General features: G+C 39.6%; 1 protein-coding gene across 1 annotated transcript in view; it reads left to right on the plus strand.

Moving 5' to 3' along the window:
- The first annotated feature begins 476 nt into the window (after positions 1-476).
- The window catches only part of TRPA1 (transient receptor potential cation channel subfamily A member 1), a 51577-nt gene continuing 30499 nt past the window's right edge, over positions 477-21554 (plus strand). Inside the window, exons 1-8 of the mRNA XM_077752475.1 lie at positions 477-587; positions 6478-6634; positions 9604-9779; positions 14565-14672; positions 17551-17659; positions 17844-17989; positions 18395-18531; positions 21480-21528. Coding sequence (XP_077608601.1) covers positions 477-587; positions 6478-6634; positions 9604-9779; positions 14565-14672; positions 17551-17659; positions 17844-17989; positions 18395-18531; positions 21480-21528 — 993 coding nt within the window. The remainder of the gene's footprint in view (positions 588-6477; positions 6635-9603; positions 9780-14564; positions 14673-17550; positions 17660-17843; positions 17990-18394; positions 18532-21479; positions 21529-21554) is intronic.

Genomic DNA, 21554 nt, shown 5'->3' on the forward strand with positions numbered 1-21554 from the left:
ACGTACCCAGTTATTCTCTGATTCTCAATTACCAACATCCCCCGCCTCCCTTCCCTCCCCGCCCCTCTCCCGGGTCGTGCGGGTGGGCGGTTCTTACTGTTTTTATTATTATAGATTCCAGATTCGCTGGATCCACGCTGACCTGACACCTCGACTCGGGGGTTGCGCTGCCGCCGTCGCAGCCCGGACAGGCAGGTCGCGCGTGCTCTGGGCCCGACGCGGCGAGCGGGGGACAGTCTCGGCGCCGCCACCCCTTCGCCGCGCGCAGACAAGGGTCTGTGTCCCTGCCTCTTCCCGGCGCCCCTCCTGCTTCCCGCGCAGCGAGCAGCCCCGGGGCCGCAGACCGCCACCCCCCGCCCCTGCAGAAGTTCTCTCGGCCTCCGGACGTGCGGGCTGCGCGAGCCCCACGACTCTCTCGGCGCAGGTGCTCGCGCACGTGGGGCGCAGCTGGCGCAGGTGGCGACTGGGTGAGGTCGATGAGGCGCAGCCTGAGGAAGATGCTGAGCCCGGGGGGGAAGGAGGAGCCCCAGGGCGCAGTCTACCAGGGCGTGGAGGACGACATGGACGACCCCAAGGGCTCGCTGAAGGTACCCCTGGGCGCTGGGCGGTCGGGACGGGTCCGGAGCCCGGGCGGGGGCGGCTCTGCTGAACTCTGCCTCCTGCGTTCAAGGTTTCCTAGCCCGCTGCCGCGGGACCCGGGGACGCCGGGCGCGGCGAGGTGGGCGCGGCGCACTTGGGGGCCCCAGGGGCCGCGTTAGCCAGGTGCTCCCGCGGCCTACAGTGTCCTTTGTGTTTGCCCCCGGGTTTGCTCGGTCCGCCTTGGTCAGGGGCGGGCACCTGCGGCCTTGGGCAGACTTACCCCAAAGGGCCGAAAACGGCGGGACCGGCGAGGTTCTCCAGGGTGTGGGGGCTTCGGGAAGGAATGTGAAAGAGGAGGCCCTTGGACGACTGGTGGGTGGTCCTCGCGGGACCCCGAGGGCTAGACGGGCTTCTGTTGCGAGCGCAGCTCCCGGGACACCCTGAAGTCCGGACAGACAGGACGCGATTTGAGCACAGAGGCTATTGGGGGCCCAGCAAACCCGCCCCTGGCTTTCTTCACGTCGTCCGAGGGAGGAAGGGTCTCTTCAAACGTCAGAATATCACGACAGTCTCTCCAGTCCCTTTCCACAGTGGAATTATGTTAACAGTTTCCTTGTTTATTTCCAGAGCGCACGGGGAGGGAAAGACGGGGTTGCACAAATGCGCACCCATGACCTAATAAATCATATTTATAGAGTAAAATTCAGCACCTGGAGGTGTACCTCACTTTTTTTTTTTTTTTTTTTTTTGCAGCTTTATACTATTCCCTTGTATGAATTGATCATCATTCACTTGACTGGTCCAGCAAGAGTAGACGCATAGGTTGTGTTTTTGTTGTTTTGCAATCATACACTTCAGATTATGTCCGAGTGTAGATGTGGTTTCCTTTGTGAGTACATTAGTGAATACGTATGTTAAAGTCCCAGCGGGATGAAGAACTTTAAAGAAAAAAAAAAATGAACGTTTATTTATTTTTGAGAGAGAGAATTCGAAACAAGTTCCAGGCTCTGAGATGTCAGCACAGAGCCCGAGGCGGGGCTCAAACTCAGGAACCATGAGATCATGACCTGAGCTGAAGTTGGCTGCTTAACCGACTGAGCCACCCACGTGCCCCAAGAGCTTTAATTTTTATTGAAATCACCAGATTGACCTCTAAATTGGTTGCACAGCTTGACACTGCTGCCAATCATGTAAGAGAGGCATGTGTAGTAAGTCACATAAACTGATAAACCAGACTCCCCAAGGTGATTGTTTGCACATCCAGATTAAACATTGACTTTTTTTTCCTCCTCCTTATATTAGCATATTAATTTGGGGTCTGTAGGCTTACCCAAAGAACTGAGTTCACCAGTTGATTTCGAGCACTAGGATAGTCTTTGGAATTAATAACTATGGAGTGGAAGAAAACTTCACATTTCAAAAATAGCATCAGAGATACTTCACTTATCAATGTGGTTTCGTCTTAGATATTTGCTGAAGGTTCTCTGCAGCACAAAGTCTCAAACTTCATTTTCTTTATGGTTTTTGTTTAACTGACTTTAATTTTATTGCCTAAGTCAAGTAGAGCCATTTATGTTATTTAAGACTTTTTAGAAGCCACAATAGAGCTTGTAATTTGAGGGATTTGTGTATTTTGTTACATAAAGTAATGACAGATCATTCTGTAGAAATGTCAGTGGTGAGACTAATTATAAATCATTATGAGTAATACTATGGAGAGTTCCAGGACTCTAAGGATTTCCTTATTATGGTGTATATTTTTTCCAGCCTTGGCCCTACTATTTCAGGAATAGTAGCAAAATCAAAGGATGGGAGAAACTTTACAAAATGAGAAATGGGGGGAAAAAACCATCTAACTGATGCTTTCAGCTTTTTTCATGACTTTGTTTCAAGAGAGTTAATACGTTAGTATTTGAGCCTTCATTTGGTACAATCTTTTACATAGCTTCCTTCTTTTTTACCCCACTACTGCTTGTATGTATTTTATTAAAGCAATCTAGAACAAATGTATTTGATATCTCTGTTTTAAAGCACTTAGAATTAGCTTCTTTAAAAGTGCTCTAGTCTATCATGTTTTATATCTAGTCATATAGTTCGGAATTCAAAAGAATCTGAAATAAACCTGTGACCATAAAACACTGTACTAAATGACTATATAATAATTTTCTCTAAATGACATCTTTGGCTTTCAGAACTTTCTTTAAGAAGTCTCTTCAAAGCCTGATTGAACATATCATGTACTGAATTCAGACTGTTTAGCACATCTGATGAGCTTCTATAAAGTATTTAGATGCTCTTTTGTCCTTGTGAATTCAGCAGTACCTTGTGCGTGTCTGAACCTAGTACTTGTTCTCAGAGTGTGTAATTGGGTTTATGTTGACAGCACATCGCTGAGCAGACCTGTAAATTGTTCTTTCTGGCACTGTGGGTAGGCAATGTAATCCTTGTAGTATCACTGAGAACATCAAATTCAATTGCTAAAATACTTCCAAATGGAATTAGACGAACACTTTCTTTGCTTCAGTGAGACAATGAGAATTCGTTTATTTCTGTAAGAAACTCATTTTATTTTTATTTTTAATTTTTTAAAATGTTTTTTATTTACTTTTGAGAGTCAGAGACAGCGTAAGCAGGGGACGGTCAGAGAGAAAGGGAGACACAGAATCTGAATACAGGCTCCAGGCTCTGAGCTAGCTGTCAGCACAGAGCCCTATGTGGGGTTCGAACCTACAAACTGTGAGATCATGACCTGAGCCGAAGTCGGATGCTTAACCGACTGAGCCACCCAGGTGCCCCAAGAAACTCATTTTAAATTTATAACTGAATCTGTAAATTTGGAAATGGTTGGGTGCTAGTGGCCTACCCTTCATTACTAAAATTATGTGTAGCTTACATAGAATTTAGTAGTTGAAAAGTGATACAGTGTATTTGAAGGACTGTCCTAGAAAAATGATTTCTTCCGTACTCTTCCATGATAACAGAACAAAACCCAAAATTCAAAATTTTAAGTGATTTTGTTTTATTTCAACCTGACATTTGATGAATGAATGCTAGTCTGCTCCATGTTTATTAACTATATTAAAATGCATCAAGTACAGCACACCTGGGTGGCTCAGTAGGTTGAGGATCCAATTCTTGATTTCAGCTCAGGTCATGATCCCTGGGTTGGGGGTGGAGCCCCACATTGGGCTCCACTGAGCATGGGCCCTGCTTCAGATGGTCTCTCTCTCTCCTTCTGCACCCCTCCCTTACCCTCTTTCAAAAGAAAACAAAAAGTAAAATAAAAAAATAAAATCGTACCTTAACATTTCATTTTATTTCATGTGTGTCACATGTGACTAGTAACAAAGACAGAATTAAAGCAAGTACATGGATCATCTGTTTGAAAAAGGTTTTGCATTTTCCAAAAGTAGTTATTTTACAGTGGTTTCTAGGACTACTGTCTTGTAAAACCTTTTGCTTTTGGTTCATGTGATGAAATATTTGCTAAGAAATATCTTCAGAAAAAAAGCAGACAAATGTCTTATTTGGCCATGTATTTGCAAAGCTGGAAGGGCCATTGAGAAATAATTTTAGACCATATATTACCATAGCACTGGAATGAGGTCCATTCATTTTTCATGTTGATTTTTAAAAAGGTAGTCGGGAGAAGTTCTTTGTATACTGGTCCATATGGCCCCTCCTGTTGCTCCGTTAGAGCTCTGGGTCCTCCCTATTCCTCTCCTTCCTCCACTGTCTCCTTCTGGCATGTTTATTTACATGTAGAAAGTATCACAGAGAATAAGTATCCAAATGTGTGGTACACATTCAGTACAGGTAGTGTGAGGAAAGAGCTAGAGTGTTTCTCAAACTTGTTTTTTGGTCTTAGAATCCCATTAAACTTAAAAAAAATGGAAGAGTCCAAAGAGTGCTTATTTACAGGTTTAGAGGCACCAATATTTACCATATCAGAAACTTTAAAATGGAGGAAAAAATTAAAACCTGGGAATCCATGGCACACATTCCAGCAACTGTCAGTGCTGAAATGTCCCCATATGTCCTGTGGCCTATCTCTGTGCACCCCTGAGAGACAGAGAGCAAGGCTAGGCCAGAGAATGGCATCTTGTAGTTCCCCTGAAGGCCTCGAGGAGGAGGGAGAATTCAGGAGGTCATTGGACTGGAAACCAGGAGAGAGGGAGAGAAGGGCACGCTTCCCTCCGGTAGACAGCCTGGTTTAACTCCTGCTCAGCCCCACATGAACCCAGCACAGCGTGGGGCTAGAAGAGGCAAGCTTCTGGAGCAGAACACTGTGCGCCCTTCAGGGACATGCAGGCGCTTGGCTGCAGCCTTACTTTTGGGCCAAAATCTGCGATTTGGCTTTGGCAAGCAAATATCAAAATACCTAATTTGGCGCAGTTTCCAGTGTCTGTAAACTGATGTGTAATCAATAATACCATCATATCTAAACAATATAAAATGTTAGCGATAGAAAAATGTATGTCATTCATATTTATTAATACCTAAATACTCACTGTCAAATATTAGCAGGAATTCTAGAAGCAACTTTGAATAAATCTCTTGTCAGTCAACTGAAGTATAATTTATAAATGACTATAAGTATTTTGAAGATTCTTAATTTTCTGTATAAAACCAATACTAAGAAATTTCTCCAGTAGTTGAATAGGGACTATAGATATTTAGAGAGGATACATTAATTTTTAGAAAACTATTATATACTCTGATCTAAAATATTTATGAAAATTTAAATAATGCAAGGTAGGATAATAGAAGTAAGTTTATCACATGAAGGCTTTTATAAAATTTTGTTTGCTAGAGTAACAATATCAAATAAAATTATCTTTGAAGATTAATTTTTAGTTACTTTATTCTGTTTAGGACATAAGATTTTCTAGAAAAAGTTCTGTTTGGAAATTTTTCATGTCTTGTGAGAATCCATCAAAAGTGGAATGTCAACACCATCACCACAAAATTTTACAAGGAGGAATTATGAGAAATCCCCCTCAGCCCAATCATAATAAAGAATTTAGAAAACATGAGATAGAAAAGAGTCTTAAAGAAAAACAGGTATTCAGAAAAGCTCCTGCACCTCCCTTGACACCAGTGGAAGTGCTTGGAGTTACACTCTTCTAGGCCAGTGGCAACATCAGCTGTGCCAAAAGTGTACGGAGCTTACACTACAGAGTCTGTCCTTATGGTTTCTGATATCTTATTCTGTCACCCAGGTCATTCATTCCATGATGGTTTTTACCTCTGCTTAATTCCTACTGTATCTTGGTGCTTCCAGCATTCACCAGTCAGCCAAAATATATATTCCATTCATCCCCTGTTCAAGTTCAAGACTTGGCCATTTAGTATGCCTTTGGGCAGATTGTGTAACCTCTCAGTGTCCTGATATCTCATACTAAGTGCACAAAAATACTGGCATTTCCAAGTGTGCAGAGAATAATCAGGAGGTGAACTTGACCTCACTTGGCCTGGTGTGGGATCCCAGTAGTCAAAAGAAGAGGAATTACTTAATCCTGTGGAGGGGGGGTGAGTGGATAGCTGTTCTAGAGTACTGACCAAGAAAGTTACATAATTTAGTCCCTGCATTCATGAAAATCTTTTTATCTAACCCAAATCCCCCATGCTTTAATTTAAGTACATTTTCACCTGACAAGACTTCTCTGTGTTTTCACTATACTTATTATTTTGTAGATCCTATGCCTTCCAATTACTTCAAAACGTTTCTGGTATTTCCTTGCACCTTCTATACGTCTGTACACATTTTGTGTTCTTTAAAAAATGTTTATCCTAGGCATGATAAATAATTTTGGATGAAAGTAACCATTTAACAATTAACTTGTATTAAATTTTACATATACTAGTTGGAGGTAACAATTTTTTGTATACTTCCAGGTGGTTTCTGAAGGAAGTACATGTAGATTGAAAAACTTTATGAAGAAACAAAGGAAGTTAAGCAGATATGATGTGAATGCATCCCCTTTGCACCATGCTGCAGAAGAAGGTCAAGTGCAGTTGATGGAGATGATCATCAATGACTCCTCTTTTGAAGGTCCTAAAACATAACTAGCTACATAAGTCTGTCATCTGTTAGATTCATTGGGAAGAGTGGTATGAAGTAATTTTGAAGGGCACATTAGTTCAGGTAATAAGGGGCCTGACTATCTTACTCAGGAGTCTGGTTTTCCCTTTGGGCCAGTGCTCCTCATATGTTTCCACTGAGCTCTGTGCTGAATGTGGAGGCTGCTTGAGATTCTATTTCCTCCTCTGCCCTCTTCCTACTCACAGCACACTCTTTCTCTCAAAAAAAAAAAAAATATATATATATATATATTTCCACTGAAACATTGAGAAGGATGGTGCAGATATGTTGATGTTGTGCACCATGCATAGATTTTCTGCATACACCTTCTGTGTGTTCTTCTTTATCATTTCCATGGAGGTCATTCTGCACTTAAATTGCATATCATTAAATAAAATTGAGACTCCAGGAAGAGGGAACATCATCCCCTCGTGCATACACAGCCTTGTTTGAGAAATGCAACTGTAACAGGGAAGGGGGATGTCGCAGAGATTTAAGCAGTGAGATGTTACGATAAGTCTTCCATTATTTAAGATGATTCTATCAATATTGTGGAAGATGGATTGGAAGTGGAAGCCCGATGAAAAAGCTACTTTAGTAGCAAAGAATAGATGAGAATCCACTAGTGTTTTGAGATTGGAGTAGGGAGAAAAGCTGAGAATCAAGAGCTCTTTTGCATGCAGAGCAGACAGTGCTTGATAAGAGATTGAATGTGAGGGGTAAGTGGCAAGCAGTTGAACTGACTTTGAGATTACTAGTTTAGGAGATTAGGCAAATAGTATTGCCATCCAGAAAAGAAGGCATGTAAAAAAACAGAAGAAAATACAGAGTAAGATGTGAGGAATAATGAATATGGTTTGGTCTGAGTTGGAACGGTCCAGAGGGCAGCTACTTGGAAATGTCTAGTAGACTAGAAGATAAATAGCTAGTGTTCTAGTAGATTAGAACTCTAGAAGGAAGGGAGCTGCCCCCACAGGGCCATTGAGGCTGTGAAACTGCATGGAAATCCTTTAGGAGCCATGAAATTGCCAGCAAAGGTAGCTAAGGGTAGAGCGCAAATATTTAGGGTCCGATGGCAGAAGAAAAGCCCCTAAGAGGATGCTGAGAGGTGATGGACAAGATATTAATGGGACACACGCCAAAAGAAGAGTTTTTGAATAGATGAATGAGAATGACTATACCAAAGAGATCAAATGGAAGTGAGATCCCAATAACCCTTATATTAAAAGGCCTCTATGACCTTTGTAAAAATGATTTTTGAAGTGATGGAGATAAAAGTCAAATTCAAGTTATTTAATTAATGAATGGGAACTTATAATTTTAGGCCCCTGTTTAAGTTTGGGGCTGAATGAAATGCTTGAATGGAGTGTTCTGAGCAGTCTGAATGGTCAAAGGATGTGTATGAGTATGAGGGAGAGGGTATGTGTGTGTGCGTGCACAAGCACTCCTGTTGCTGAGAACGAGGTACTTGGGTGAATGAAAGGAATGGAAAGATACATTTTAAAAAGAGAAAAATGGGTGGGGGAGAACCTGGGTGGCTCAGTCAATTGAGCATCCAATTCTTGATTTCAGCTCATGTCATGATCCTATGGTCGTGGGATCGAGTCCCACATCAGGCTCTGCACTGAGCATGGAGCCTGCTTGGGATTCTCTTTCCTCCTTCCCTCTCCCTCTCCCTTGCCCCTCCCCCACATTCATATTCTTCATATTCTCTATCTCTCAAAATAAATAAACATTTTTAAGAAAAGAAAAAAAAATGGGAACTGTGGCTGTAGCATGGTTCCAGATGGTCCCCAAATCATATTTGTGACTGAATACTTTCCTCCTGCCTCAGACATAAGAATATCTTGCCACTAATTAAAATGGTTGTCTATTTTAGAATAGATCTGAGACACCGTGGTATGAAAGGGCATATCCTTAGGTTGAGCCCACAGAGTAAACAGTACAATGTGTTGTAGCCCAGAAATGAGTGGAAACCACATATGGCACTAGGAGCACAGGCCCTAATTCCCGTCTTCTGGTTTATTAGTGGTGTGTCTTTTTCCTCATTAACATTTTTTGAACCATTGCTCTGGGCCAAATACTCTACAAGATCTTTGAAGCCATGATTTGATATTCTTCTCCCCAAAACATTGTGAAATATATATACTTAAATGTTTCTCTTTCACCTTCCTTCCTTCTCTTCTTTCATCCTTTGCTTCTTCCTTCTTATCAGATTTGAATATAATAATACTAAGGTTCAAAGAGGTAAGGCAGTTTATAGAACTCCATACTCGCTATGTAATGTTGGCAAGATTTTGAAACTCTCCGGGCCTTATTTTTCTTTTTCTTTCTGAAAAGTGGTCATGGTTCCTTGTGGGCTGTTGGAGGGCTGAGTGCAATAATGATTGTATAGAATTTCCTAGTTTCTGCTTTATATAAGCTCAATATTTTGTAACTATCCCCAAATTTGTACCACAGATAAAAGCATGTAGCAATAGGAGAATCTATTTCTTATAGATGCTAAAGACGGACATCTAACCCATTTGACAAAGTTCATGCCATCTGTCAGCATATCCCCTGTATCTTCAGGTGTCCATTAGATGTTTCTTGAGGACTGAAGGAACATAACTATGTTTTACTATTAATTTTGAGAGAGAGAGAGTGAGCGAGCAAGCAGGGGAGGGGCAGAGAGAGGGAGACAGAATCCCAAGCAGACTCTGCACCACCAGCATGGTGCACATTAAGGGGCTCCAACTCACAAACTGTGAGATAATGACCTGAGCCAAAATCAAGACTTGGATGCTTAACTGAGTGAGCCGACCCCTTAATTTTATTATACAGAAGGTGAAGCCTGTGTCAGCAGCACTTGGCACTGAGCTTTGAAGTGAATAGGCATCAGTAGGTGTTGAATATAAGTCCAAGCAAAATCTAATCCTTATTTCTGTGTCCTTTTTTAGTGCTGAATGTGATGGATGACAATGGAAATACCCCTCTGCACTGGGCCACAGAAAAAAACCAGGTTGAAAGTGTTAAGTTTCTCCTTAGCAAAGGAGCCAACCCAAACCTCCGAAATGGCAACATGATGGCCCCTCTTCACGTCGCCGTGCAGAGCCTACACAATGAGGTGGTGAAGGTATGGCTTCCACCTGTGTCCCCATCAGAGCGTGGGATAGGGCCTATGTCCCGGGGCCTCTGCCAGGGCCAGAGTGGCCAGCCTGACCTGCCATAGTGACTGAAATCTAGTGACGATAATGTTGGTTTTACATTTTACCAACAGTTGATGATTAATGATGATAGTTATATGTTTGCCAGCATTTTCTAAAAAGCGTTATATATTTCAATTTTTTAAATCCTCATTAAGAGAAACATTGTTCTTAGTATTTAAGAGTCTCCTATGGTTTGCCTCCCTCCCTCTCCTTAACTATTTTTTCCCCTTCCCCTCCCCCATGGTCCTCTGTTAAGTTCTCCTGATCCCCATATGAGTGAAAACATATGGTATCTATCTTTCTCTGCCTGACTTATTTCACTTAGCATAACACCCTTGAGTTCCAACCACATTGCTACAAATGGCTATATTTCATTCTTTCTCATTGCCATGTAGTATTCCATTGTATAGAGAAACCACATCTTCTTGGTCCATTCAACAGTTGATGGACATTTATTACCTACTCAATTTAATGATGAAAAGGAAGACTGTAATGAGTGTTTCAGTGAAGACAGAAACCATAATTGTGATTTACAATTTTTGTTAGAGTGGACGACATGCCTTAGTGGGTGGCATGTCTTAGCAGTAGACATAACCATACTTTTGGGGAATTTCTTATTTTTTCCAAAGCTTCAGAGTGAGTTCTGTCAGATAGTGGAAATACTGGTGAATGCCTAAAAGGTAAAGTTTAGTCTAAGGCTTTTAAACTGCATCGCAGAGTCTCATAGACACACTAGAAGACACATGTGCTTACTTAAAGGGCAGTGAAATTTACAAATGGAATATGTTCCAGATACCTATTTCTTTTTTTAATACAGTTTATTGTCAGTTGGCTTATATATGACACCCAGTGCTCATCCCGACAAGTGGCCTCCTCCATGCCCATCACCCATTTTCCCCTCCCTCCTCCCCCATCAACCCTTGGTTCTTTGTATTTAAGAGTCTCTTGTGGTTTGCCTCCCTCCCTCTCTGTTTGTAACTATTTTTCCCCCTTCCCTTCCCCCGTGGTTGTCTGTTAAGTTTCTCAAGATCCACATATGAGTAAAAACATATGATATCTTTCCTCTGGCTGACTTACTTCACTCAGCATAATACCTTCCAGTTCTATCCACATTGTTGCAAATGTCATGATTTCATTCTTTGTCATTGCCAAGTAGTATTCCATTGTATATATAAACCACATCTTCTTTATGCATTCATCAGTTGATGGACATTTAGGCTCTTTCCATAACTGGCTATTGTTGAAAGCGCTGCTGTGAACATTGGGGTACACGTGCCCCTATACATCAGCACTCCTGTATCCCTTGGGTAAATGCCTAGTAGTGCTATTGCTGGCCCATAGAGAAGTTCTATTTTTAATGTTTTGAGGAAGCTCTATACTGTTTTTCAGAGTGGCTACACCAGTTTGCATTCCCACCAACAGTGCAAGAGGGTTCCCATTTCTCCACATCCTTGCCAACATCCGTCGTTTCCTGATTTGTTCATTTTAGCTTCTCTGACCAGTGTGAGGTGGTATCTCAGTATGGTTTTGATTTGTATTTCCCTGCTGATGAGTGACATTGAGCATCTTTTCATGTGTCTGTTGGCCACCAGATATCCATTTCTAAGGGAGGCAATTAGGAATGGATAGTAAGTTTTCACAAGGAAATTATGCTGCACGTAATGTCTTAGATATTGTGCTAAGCCATATATCTTACCAAGTTCTAGTTGCTATAACAAAATACCATTGACTGTGGGCCTTGAACAACAAACATTCATTTCTCCCAGTTCTGGAGGCTGAGAAGTCCAAGGTAAGAGCACTAGCAGGTTCGGTGTCTGGTGAGGGGCCACTTTTCATTCACAGATGGCTGTCATCTTAGTGTCCTTGCAAAGCAGAAGGTGTTAAGAGAGCTTTCTGGAGTTTCTTTTATGTGGGCACTAAGGCCATTCTTAATCACCTTCCCAAGGCGCCACCTCCCAGTACCATCACTTTAGGGATTAGGATTTCAACATGACTTTTGAGGGACAAAAACATCTGGACCATCACACCACACCAAAATCTACTTTGTCAATAAGTCATCAGAGAAATCCCAGGGGTGTCCTTTAACTCCATGCTCCCTTTAACCCAACACCTTCCTCTCAGCCCATTGGGTCCTTGGCTTCTTAAGGCCAAGCATAGAAAGTTTGAGGGGAGCCTGCTTTCTGCTTTCCCACTGTAACTTGCGTATAGCTCTCTGTGATACTTAGCACATCGTATTGTAATCAAATGTTCCTGTGGTTTTTCTCCTGCCCTGGCCAGTTATCTTTGAAGGAAGGACTGTGTGCAACTAATATAAGTATCTCCAGTCCTCACCTGGTAAAGGATGACTCTTGAATAAATGAATGAGTGAATGGGCATTTTGCCTGAAGAATGGAAGAACGTAGGTAACAACACCTAAGAAGATGGGTCAGGAGAGCACCTTGAAGAGGTTATTGAAAAGGCCTTTGGCAGTAAACCGTTTAATTGTCTGCATTGTTTGTGAGCCAGATGCTCCTTCTGTGGCGTTTGCATTGGACAGCCAGTGACTGTGGGGCTCTCCCTCCCCACCCACAGAGGCCACATATTTCCTCATGGAGCTCTTCCTCTGAAGACTCTTTTTAGAAGCAAGTGCCCAACTACTTAATTAACCTTGACTCTGAGAGGATAATTTGGGAATTCACAGGCAGCTAACAGTTGAAAGGCTGTTAATTTTAGATATCAGAAATCTTCAGATACAGAAAGGTATCACACAGAAATAGAAAAGAGTTTAGAAATGAGCCCGTAACAGATTTATAAACTAGATGGTGGATATAACAAAGTATTTCATGGGGACACCAGAACAAGAAAAAAAGCAGAGTTATAAGAGAACTGAAATTAGTTGTCTCTCCTTTGCTTGGTCTTACCAGCTGTAGCTTCATCAAAAAATATCTCCAAACCCCTCTACTTCACCGGAGAGGAAGAGGATGGAAGGAGGAGGAGGAATTTTGGTGTGTTTCTTTATGTGCTTACAAACAAGGCCTCTAGGGTTACCTTTCCCAGGTAGGCCCCTGGGTCTGGCCTGTACCCCAGCAGCCTTCATGTAGAATGCGTCTCCTGTCTGCTTGGCCAGCCTTCCCCCAAACCTGCTGCTGCCGCCTAGATGGTTGTAAAGTAAAACATTGTTACTCACGCGTCCCCACGGGTTCTTGCACAGACACCAGCGGTGTGCACGGTGCTCCCCGGGACACGTTGACCTGGCGGTCAGTGGGTAGTCTTGTTTCTCAGTAGCCTGCAGGCCTTTGTCCTTAGGGCTTAACCACTAAGTATCCAGTGGCCTGACCCTCCCATGAGGCTTCCTGGATTTTTATCAAAGGGACCTCTGGAGGCCTCACCTGCAAATGTCCAGACTTGCCTGGCCATGAACGAATCTGAAATGGGCACAGTTTAGTTGCTCTCTCTGGGACCTCTGCCACATAGAATTTTATGCCGCTTTATGAAAAACTGTGTTTATGATAGTAAGCAACCCTAATAAGTGCTATAAATATATGGTCTCTGATTCTAAGAGGGCAAAGGGAAAAGTCTTGTAGAGTTGGTAGGTTTCTTTGCATGGGAATCTCGTGTTTGTTGGGAAAAAAATGTGAAAGTGCCTGAGGTTCAGAATGAATTTGTGCTCTCATTTTCTTTCATCCACTAACAATTTCCTATGGGTTCTTATGTCCTAAAATCTCAATTTAATTTTGTTTGGTGGGCAGAGCTTATTAGTAAGCCTAGTTCATTTGCTGACCTATCAGGACACATTCTATTAACAAGGGTGTGTGTGTGTGTGTGTGTGTGTGTGTGTGTGTGTGTNGCTTGTTTAATAAATTCTTCTTAAGCAGTTTAATTGTAAGCACACATTACAGTTTTATTACAGTCTATGAGAGAAAAGACCTTTAGGAGGCCAATTCAAAGATTTCTCTCTTAGGAGAGACATTTACTGAGATAATTCTTGTTACATTTAATATAAAATGAAGTCTGGTTAAAGATCTATAGATTCTTGGCCAATAATCAGCTAGAAGTCAGCCAGGTGAGGGGCAACAGGTCTTCAGTTAAATTCCATTAGAAAAATTTGCTTAACCATTTTATGAGGAATGCTGATTTATTACACCATAGAATAAATTTCTGTTCCAGACTAAGTTTGAATTGAGTTAAGCCATACCAGTGTTATGTGAACTCTTTTCTCTGCTGAAGAGAATGGGGTTTTAATTGACATGTCACGCAATACTTGGAATAGAGGTACAAGAAAAATGGCTAAAGAGGAGAAAGCAGCCCTTCCTCTCTCTCTCCCTACCTCACTTTTGCTCTCCCTCTTTTCCACACTCACATATTCCAGATGGTTCCACAAATTTATTTTCCTGAAGATCTTAGTCAACATAGTTTATTTAATACAAGCGAAAAGTATTAAGTGAGCTATGCTTTCTAGTATCCAGAATTCTTATTCTATTTCCAGTTTCACAACTCCATATTTCCTTAATTGATGTGATCTAGAAATCACCATTATTTCATCTTTTTGAGAAATTTATGTAACACCAACTGTGTGCAGTATTTTGTGCCAGATTCTGGGGAGAAGGATGAAGAAAAGATGAATGAGGACACGGTCCCTAGAGTGCAGGAGGTTATAATCTAATGAAAGGCAAATACTGTATTCAGAAACTTGAAAGCTAACTTTTTGACCATTATTCCCCTCTTTTGTGTAGGTCTTGATTGAGCACAGCAGCACTGATATTAATTTGGAAGGAGAAAATGGAAACACAGCTGTGATAATCGCATGCACCAAAGATAATAGTGAAGCACTACAAATCTTGGTTTGTATTTTAACCCCATCCCTATTTTCTTTCTTTTCATTAGGATAACATGAGTCATTCGTGTTTACGACAGCTCTCAGTTTATCTTCTGAGCAAAATATAAAATGCAGAAAATGTCAGGGAAAAAACCCAGTTTTCTGTGTTTTCGTATTTACACATACCCCTTATATCTTAAATCCATCTGAAATTTCCTGTTAGCTTACAGAAGGCTAACAGGAAAACATTAAAGACAATCCAAGTGAAAAGAAAGTAGAGACTGCAGAAATGAAGATGAAGCTGGTGGTCAGGCTAGACTACAAAATACAAAGTACAGTAGGTTGTGTTAGTAAAAATGGGTCATACTTTTGACTTTGACCTGAATAGTCTAAGGAGAGAGAAAATCAACTACAAATTTACTGTTGGGCTCATGAAATATAAGCCAAGAGAAGCACCCATTCATGTTCACAGGACTAGAAGATTCTCAGAAAGGGAGCCCTGCATGACATAATGACCAAGGTCCTTAGCCACAGCCCTAAAAGTAGAGCCAGCCCTTTCTTCCTGGTGAGATTTTCTGATGTGGTCCACTGAGACTCTGGAGATGCCCATCTAAATGACTGACTGCATCATGTTCCTTCTGAGTGTGGTACTAGAATTCCAGAAAATAGCTTTCTTTCAACTATCCTTTATTCACTTGTATGTTATTCAGGCCAGGTTATGTATTTTTACCACTTGATTTTTTTCCTTCTCCGCTATTCCAGAGAGTAGGAAAACAGAATTTTAAAAATAATTTTAGAATAGCTTTCTGAATATTTAAATTTACTAGTATGTTCTATATCTATTAGATGTTTGGAGAAAAAAAATACATATTCCTATAAGCTGATGAAAAAGTGAAAAAAAATAAAGTAACACTCAAACCAAGAATTTAAAAAAAGAGCCCCAAGTAAAACAAAAGAAGACTGTAATAAAGGAATAGTAAAGTTGAAAACAAAAAATTAATGGCTTTTGGGAAAAAGCCATTATCGTTATATCATTATCATTATGTTGTAAGTCAAGAGTTGTTTCTTTGAAAATGATAAGATAGAGCTGTTTTTGGCAAGTCTGAATAAAACAAAAAGATAAAATGCAAGTAACAGGACTTTATCTGGATATGATGAAGAATTTTAAGGTGATTAAAGATCACTATGCATGATCCTATTCTAAAAAATTTGAGTATCTTTTTTAAATGGATGAATAGCTGAAAGTAATTGAATTTGGAAATTAAAAGTAAAGACCTGTAGAGAACTACAAAAAAGTTTAAAAAATGCATTATTAAGCTCTGGAGCCAACTAACTTTATAAGCTTTTGTAGATTTTACAAGTTCTTTCAAACTTTCAAGGAAAAAGTTTCCATTTCAAGTAACTGTTTTATACCATAAGAAAAGAGTGAAAGCACCCAGATTAGTTTAAGAAGCAAATGTAATAATAATTCCAAAATTTGACAGTTTTCCTCATAAGAAAAATTGAGACCAGTTTTACCTATAAATAAACATAGATGCAAAATCTTAAAAATATTAGGAAATTGATTGAAATAGTTATGAATAACATACAGTTCCATGTTGGCCTTATTCAGGAAACATGCAGCTAGTTCAGTATCAGATGATAGCACATCAATTGACCTGAGCAGACCAAACCTATAATTATATCCATTTATTTATTTTTAAGTGGATAAAAATTTGTCTATAAGGTATTCTTACAAATCTGTGAGGAAAAGGCAGTGCTCTACAGAAAATTGGCAAGGGACACATGAAGTTTAATCAATTTCTCTAATAATCAAAGAGAAACTTGTTAAAACAATGAGACATCATTTTTTTCATCTCCTAAATTTGGAGGATGAAACAAGCTAGTTGACGTTCAGGTTTGGAGACATTTTGACAAATCAAAGAATTTCATTCACTGTGGATATCAATACTTTTTGATTTACCAGTTCCAATTCTTGGAATACATTCCAAGGAGATAATTAAAGCTGTTACTGTTATTAACGCTAGTGTTATATATATCAGAGGAAGAAAACTGAAAAAATAGTTCAGTAATAGAGATTTATTGTATAAACTTTTGTGTATCCAAAAATGGAATATGTACTTAATAAAATCATAGTTTTAAAGAATGTCATTAAGTAAAATCTCTTTGAACAGTGTGATTACACCATATACACATAATTACTTTTGTAAAGAAATAAGACAAATATTGTCTCCTAAAATGTAAACAACACTGTTCTTTGAAGGTCAGTTTACAGGTAATATTAGCTTCTTCACACTATTCTGCTTTTTCACATTCTTTCCTTTTGTGAAAATGAGTTTAAAACTGAAGTTCAATGATGTATTAAAAAATGATGTATTGAAAATGATGGACTCAGATCAAGGTTGAATATTAGATTCAGTTCTTCTACTATCCTTTTAGCAGAGAATTTCCATTAATGAAAATACTTGATTTTCATGGTTTAACAAAACTGCTGGTCTTACCACTTATAAATTTTGCATAAATGGGAGGAAAGAATCTGGGAAATATTATCACTTTATTAACATAAAGAATCAAACATGGATCTAGAAGTCATGATAATGTTTTAAACATTTCATTAATTCCATTGAAAATGTGTTAACTTTAGTTTGGAGGATCAAGATTGATATGTTTATGCCCATGTTGTTATTTCATCTTTGAAAAGTATAAAGTGTCTCTAGTTCATAATCCTAGCCTAGTCCCAAAATTCCTTTCCCTCCTAGATTTCATATCCTATGAATTCTACTTAGTGTTCCTAGGAACAGAATAATGAAAAGGTCTGAGAGAGGCATTTAATTCTTGTCTATCCTTGTGATTTGGGGTTAAATGTGTCACTTGACTTTGTTTTATTCTTTCTTTTACTCCAGTTAAATAAAGGAGCTAAGCCATGTACGGCAAATAAATGGGGATGTTTCCCTATTCATCTAGCTGCATTCTCAGGTTCCAAAAAATGCATGGAAATAATATTAAAGTTTGGTGAGTAGAGGCTTTTGTACATTGTAAAGTATAAAGAATCCTATTCTGATGGATGCTATTAATTTGAAAAATATTTAATAGAGTTTATACACAGGCTTCTATGTCAATCTAAATGTCCTTTTCCCCCCCTAAAATTCCTCTTATTTATTTATAATATTCTCTTGAATTCTGTTTTCTTCTAAAGGTGAGGAACATGGATATAGCAGAGAGTCTCATATTAACTTTGTGAATAATGGGAAAGCTAGTTCCCTCCACATGGCGGTTCAGAGTGGTGACTTGGAAATGATTAAAATGTGCTTGGACAATGGCGCACAGTTGGAACTGATGGAAGTAATTGTTCATATTCTATGCTACTTTTATTTAGAATTGTCATAAATTAGTTTCCAAAATGCTTTATAGCTCTTTTGCAGTTAATTTAGATTGAAGTAGGTATTATTTTTTGCTGCTCATGTAGAAGCAGAACAAGAGAATATCCCAAATTTCAGCCTAGCCAAAGAATCTTAAGAGCTACCCAAAATAATTGCAAATACAAAGATAGTACCGGTAATGATACTGATAATAACAGTAGAGATACTGAGTTGTCAAGAGCTATCAGATTGCGTGGAAGCAAAATTGCTAGCCATGATACTTATATTGATGCTTGATTTTGTTGACTTGGGAAGAAAAAAACCTCAGAGCTGAATTTAGGTTGTAACCTTAAATTTGGACTGATTCTGATATTAAGCCTCTTTGCAGAATGGGAAGTGCACACCCCTTCATTTTGCTGCCACCCAGGGAGCCACTGAGATTGTGAAATTGATGATCTCTTCCTATTCTGGTAGCAGTGACCTTGTCAATGCGGTGGATGGAAACCAGGAGACACTCCTTCACAGGCAAGTGTCCTACCTATCATTGTGTGTACACATTTTTAGTCTTCATGTATTAAATTATATCCTGCAGGAAAAAGTGCTTATAGTAGCAGAGTTTCTATAGTTCAAAAGAAAGTAAGAGATAAATATTCTGTGTTTCAACTGAAATCTGTGTTTCACCTGGAATCTCTGTATTCCTCTGAAATTAGAATGTTAAATAGATTTTCATAAAAGAAAATTTCCAGTGGCATGTTCTGGATCACTTCTCAGGCCAGTGGGTATAGACCCCAGATTAATTCCCTGTATGCTCAGGAGGTCAACATACATGCCCTTCCTAAGCCTTTTTCTAATCTGTTTCACTTCCTCATATGTGTCTTCACATTTTTATTGGAGATCATGGAGCAGATACATAGGCGTGTTCCAGTTTTCCCACCCCATTTGCCTTTCCACTCACCCTCACGATTATAAATGTTCTCAAAGCCTCCAGTTTTAGGAAATGATCATCAAGCACCAAACAAGATAAATGTTTGGGTTTTTTTTGGAAGTTTAGCAGAAATACACATCAGAGAAAAAAAAAGCATGCGAAACTGTAGGCTTACTAGATGCTAGGACAGGAAACAGGCAGTGTGGATTGAGTTCATTTCCTTTTGGAAGACAAGAATTAAATGCTTCCTGTGTGAGTGAAAGAGGTCGGCAAGATGAGACCTTCCTCTTTCTGTCTCTCTTTCTCTCCCTCACACACACAGCTGTGAGCATGCTGGATGCCCTGACTGGCAGGAAAGAGCTGAGTATTCCCAGTAGTTAACTGCACCAGGAACCCTACAGTGTCCCTCAGGGAAAAAGAAAGTCTGGTTACCAATAGAAGATCTAGTTCTCAGCTAGAGGGATGGGGGGCGAATGTCCACGTTAGTAAAAGCACCAGCCACAATGAGCTCTGTGTGAATAGAGAGAACCTCCCACTTGGGATGAGTTTGCAAAGTGAAATTTCATAGCATAGAGGAAAATTTGTAGAGGACAGCAGAATCAACAAAAGGGTAGTTTGCTTCCAAGGAAATAGAAATAACAGCAAGCTGAAAATAATTTTAAAATAAGGCTACTTAAGGTTCAGAAATTTAGAGGAAGGATTTAGAGGATTATTTCACATAATCAACTATGTGAAAATAAATAGATTAAGATAACAGATTATCAAAAATAAATTGGCAGTTGGAATAGAAGACTGGTGATATGAAAACGGCTGACCAGAACAAAAATAAAAGATAGAGTGACCCCCACACTGCAGAGTCTCAAATTGCAGCACGTTAGAACGTAGTTTATAAAGTCCTCATGCCAGTTCATATCCCAAGTTACCTCAGATTCTGTGCGATGGTCTTAGCCACTTTTTAAAACGCTATTTCCAGGTTTTATCTAATTTAGAACTGCAGTGATCTGGATACAGTTAAAATGTGTGTGTTTGGATCACAGCTTTAATGTACAAGTATGCATAAGAAGTATTAGGAAAAAGTCCATTCACCTTACCCATAAGTGTCCTTAGCCCGGTGACTACTCTCGTTGGACATACTCAACTTGGGTTGGCTGTAGATTTCTTGGACTGATGCAGTCCAATTTTAATTAACCTAATGCTGATTTATAATCCTGGAATATATATCCTTCAAATAGCCAGTGGCATTTAGAGTTTATTTTGAGCTTCAAAGGAAAGTTTGCTCTTCGAGCTAGAATTTTTTCTTTTTTTTTTTTTTTTTTTTATCNAAGACCTCAGTACATTGCTCTGGCTGAAACAATAAGCTTTGGAGTACGGGGAATGGGCTGCCAGCCCTACTTGGCTATGTAACATTTGGCAATCCTCAGGGCTAACTACTGAGAATTTGCATTTTTAGTGAACTCCCCAGTGCTGCCAGTGCTGGTCTGTAGCCCACACTTTGAGTAGCAAAGCTCTAGATTAGGGAGATAGAAGAACAAATCAAATGGGGCCCATAGTGTTATCATTCATTTCCCTTCAGTTACTAAACATGTTTAATGTGATTTAAATGTAATATAACCTCTTGTGGATTTGGGGTGAAAATTGACAAGCTGATTCTGAAATTTATATACTAAGACTAGCTGAGATAATCTTAAATAGGGACAAAGAAAGTATATTTTAATATGAAATATAAGTTTTCAATCATTAGCATTAACATTTGCTATGGAGGCACTTTAATATAGATTAAAAACTTTTGCTTGCTTTATTAATGTTATTTTGTGATTGGCTATGAGATAATACCACAATGACTTCAATTCTCCCCCATAATTTGTTTTTGGCTTCATAAAACCTTAGGAAAACTAGTGCTGCCTTGCTAACTTTGGTGAAGAGAGGGCATTTTGAACACTGCAGATGAATTTTAGGTGCACCTTGCATGCAACTGGTTTTTTTTTTTTCTCCAGGATCACAGCAGTAACAGCCAGTTCTTTTTTTTGTCTTTTACTTTAAGCTCTTAGGACAGATGTTACTATTCCATATCTTCATGATGATTTAAAAAATTTTTTTTAATGTTTATTATTTTTGAGAGAGAGAGAAAGAGCAAGCAGGGGAGGGTCAGAGAGGGAGACACAGAATCTGAAGCAGGCTTCAGGCTCTGAGCTGTGAGCACAGAGCCCGATGCGGTGCTCAAACTCACAAGCTGTGAGATCATGACCTGAGCTGAAGTCAGCTGCCTACCCAACTGAGCCACCCAGGTGCCCCCATATCTTCATGATGATTTGGTGAGGAAATAGTCACTTTACTAAAAGATGAGGAAATCTTGTGATGTATTTGGACTTTCTCAGTTTCTTTGAAAATATTACCCTAATCACAATCAATTATAAATTTTGAAAGGCTATTGATTTTCTAGCATTTTATTATGTTGTTAAGTGATAATTAAGCTTTTTGCGTATATTACAGTAGCTTTATATATTTTTATCACTAGTACTTTAATATGCTTATCATTCTCTTTTTGCAGAGCCTCATTATTTGATCATCATGAACTAGCAGACTACTTAATTTCAGTGGTAACTATTCCATGGACAGTTTTTTA

The sequence above is a fragment of the Crocuta crocuta genome, unplaced genomic scaffold (assembly GCF_008692635.1).
Source record: "Crocuta crocuta isolate KB4526 unplaced genomic scaffold, BGI_CrCroc_1.0 scaffold141, whole genome shotgun sequence".
Classification (NCBI taxonomy): Eukaryota; Metazoa; Chordata; class Mammalia; order Carnivora; family Hyaenidae; genus Crocuta; species Crocuta crocuta.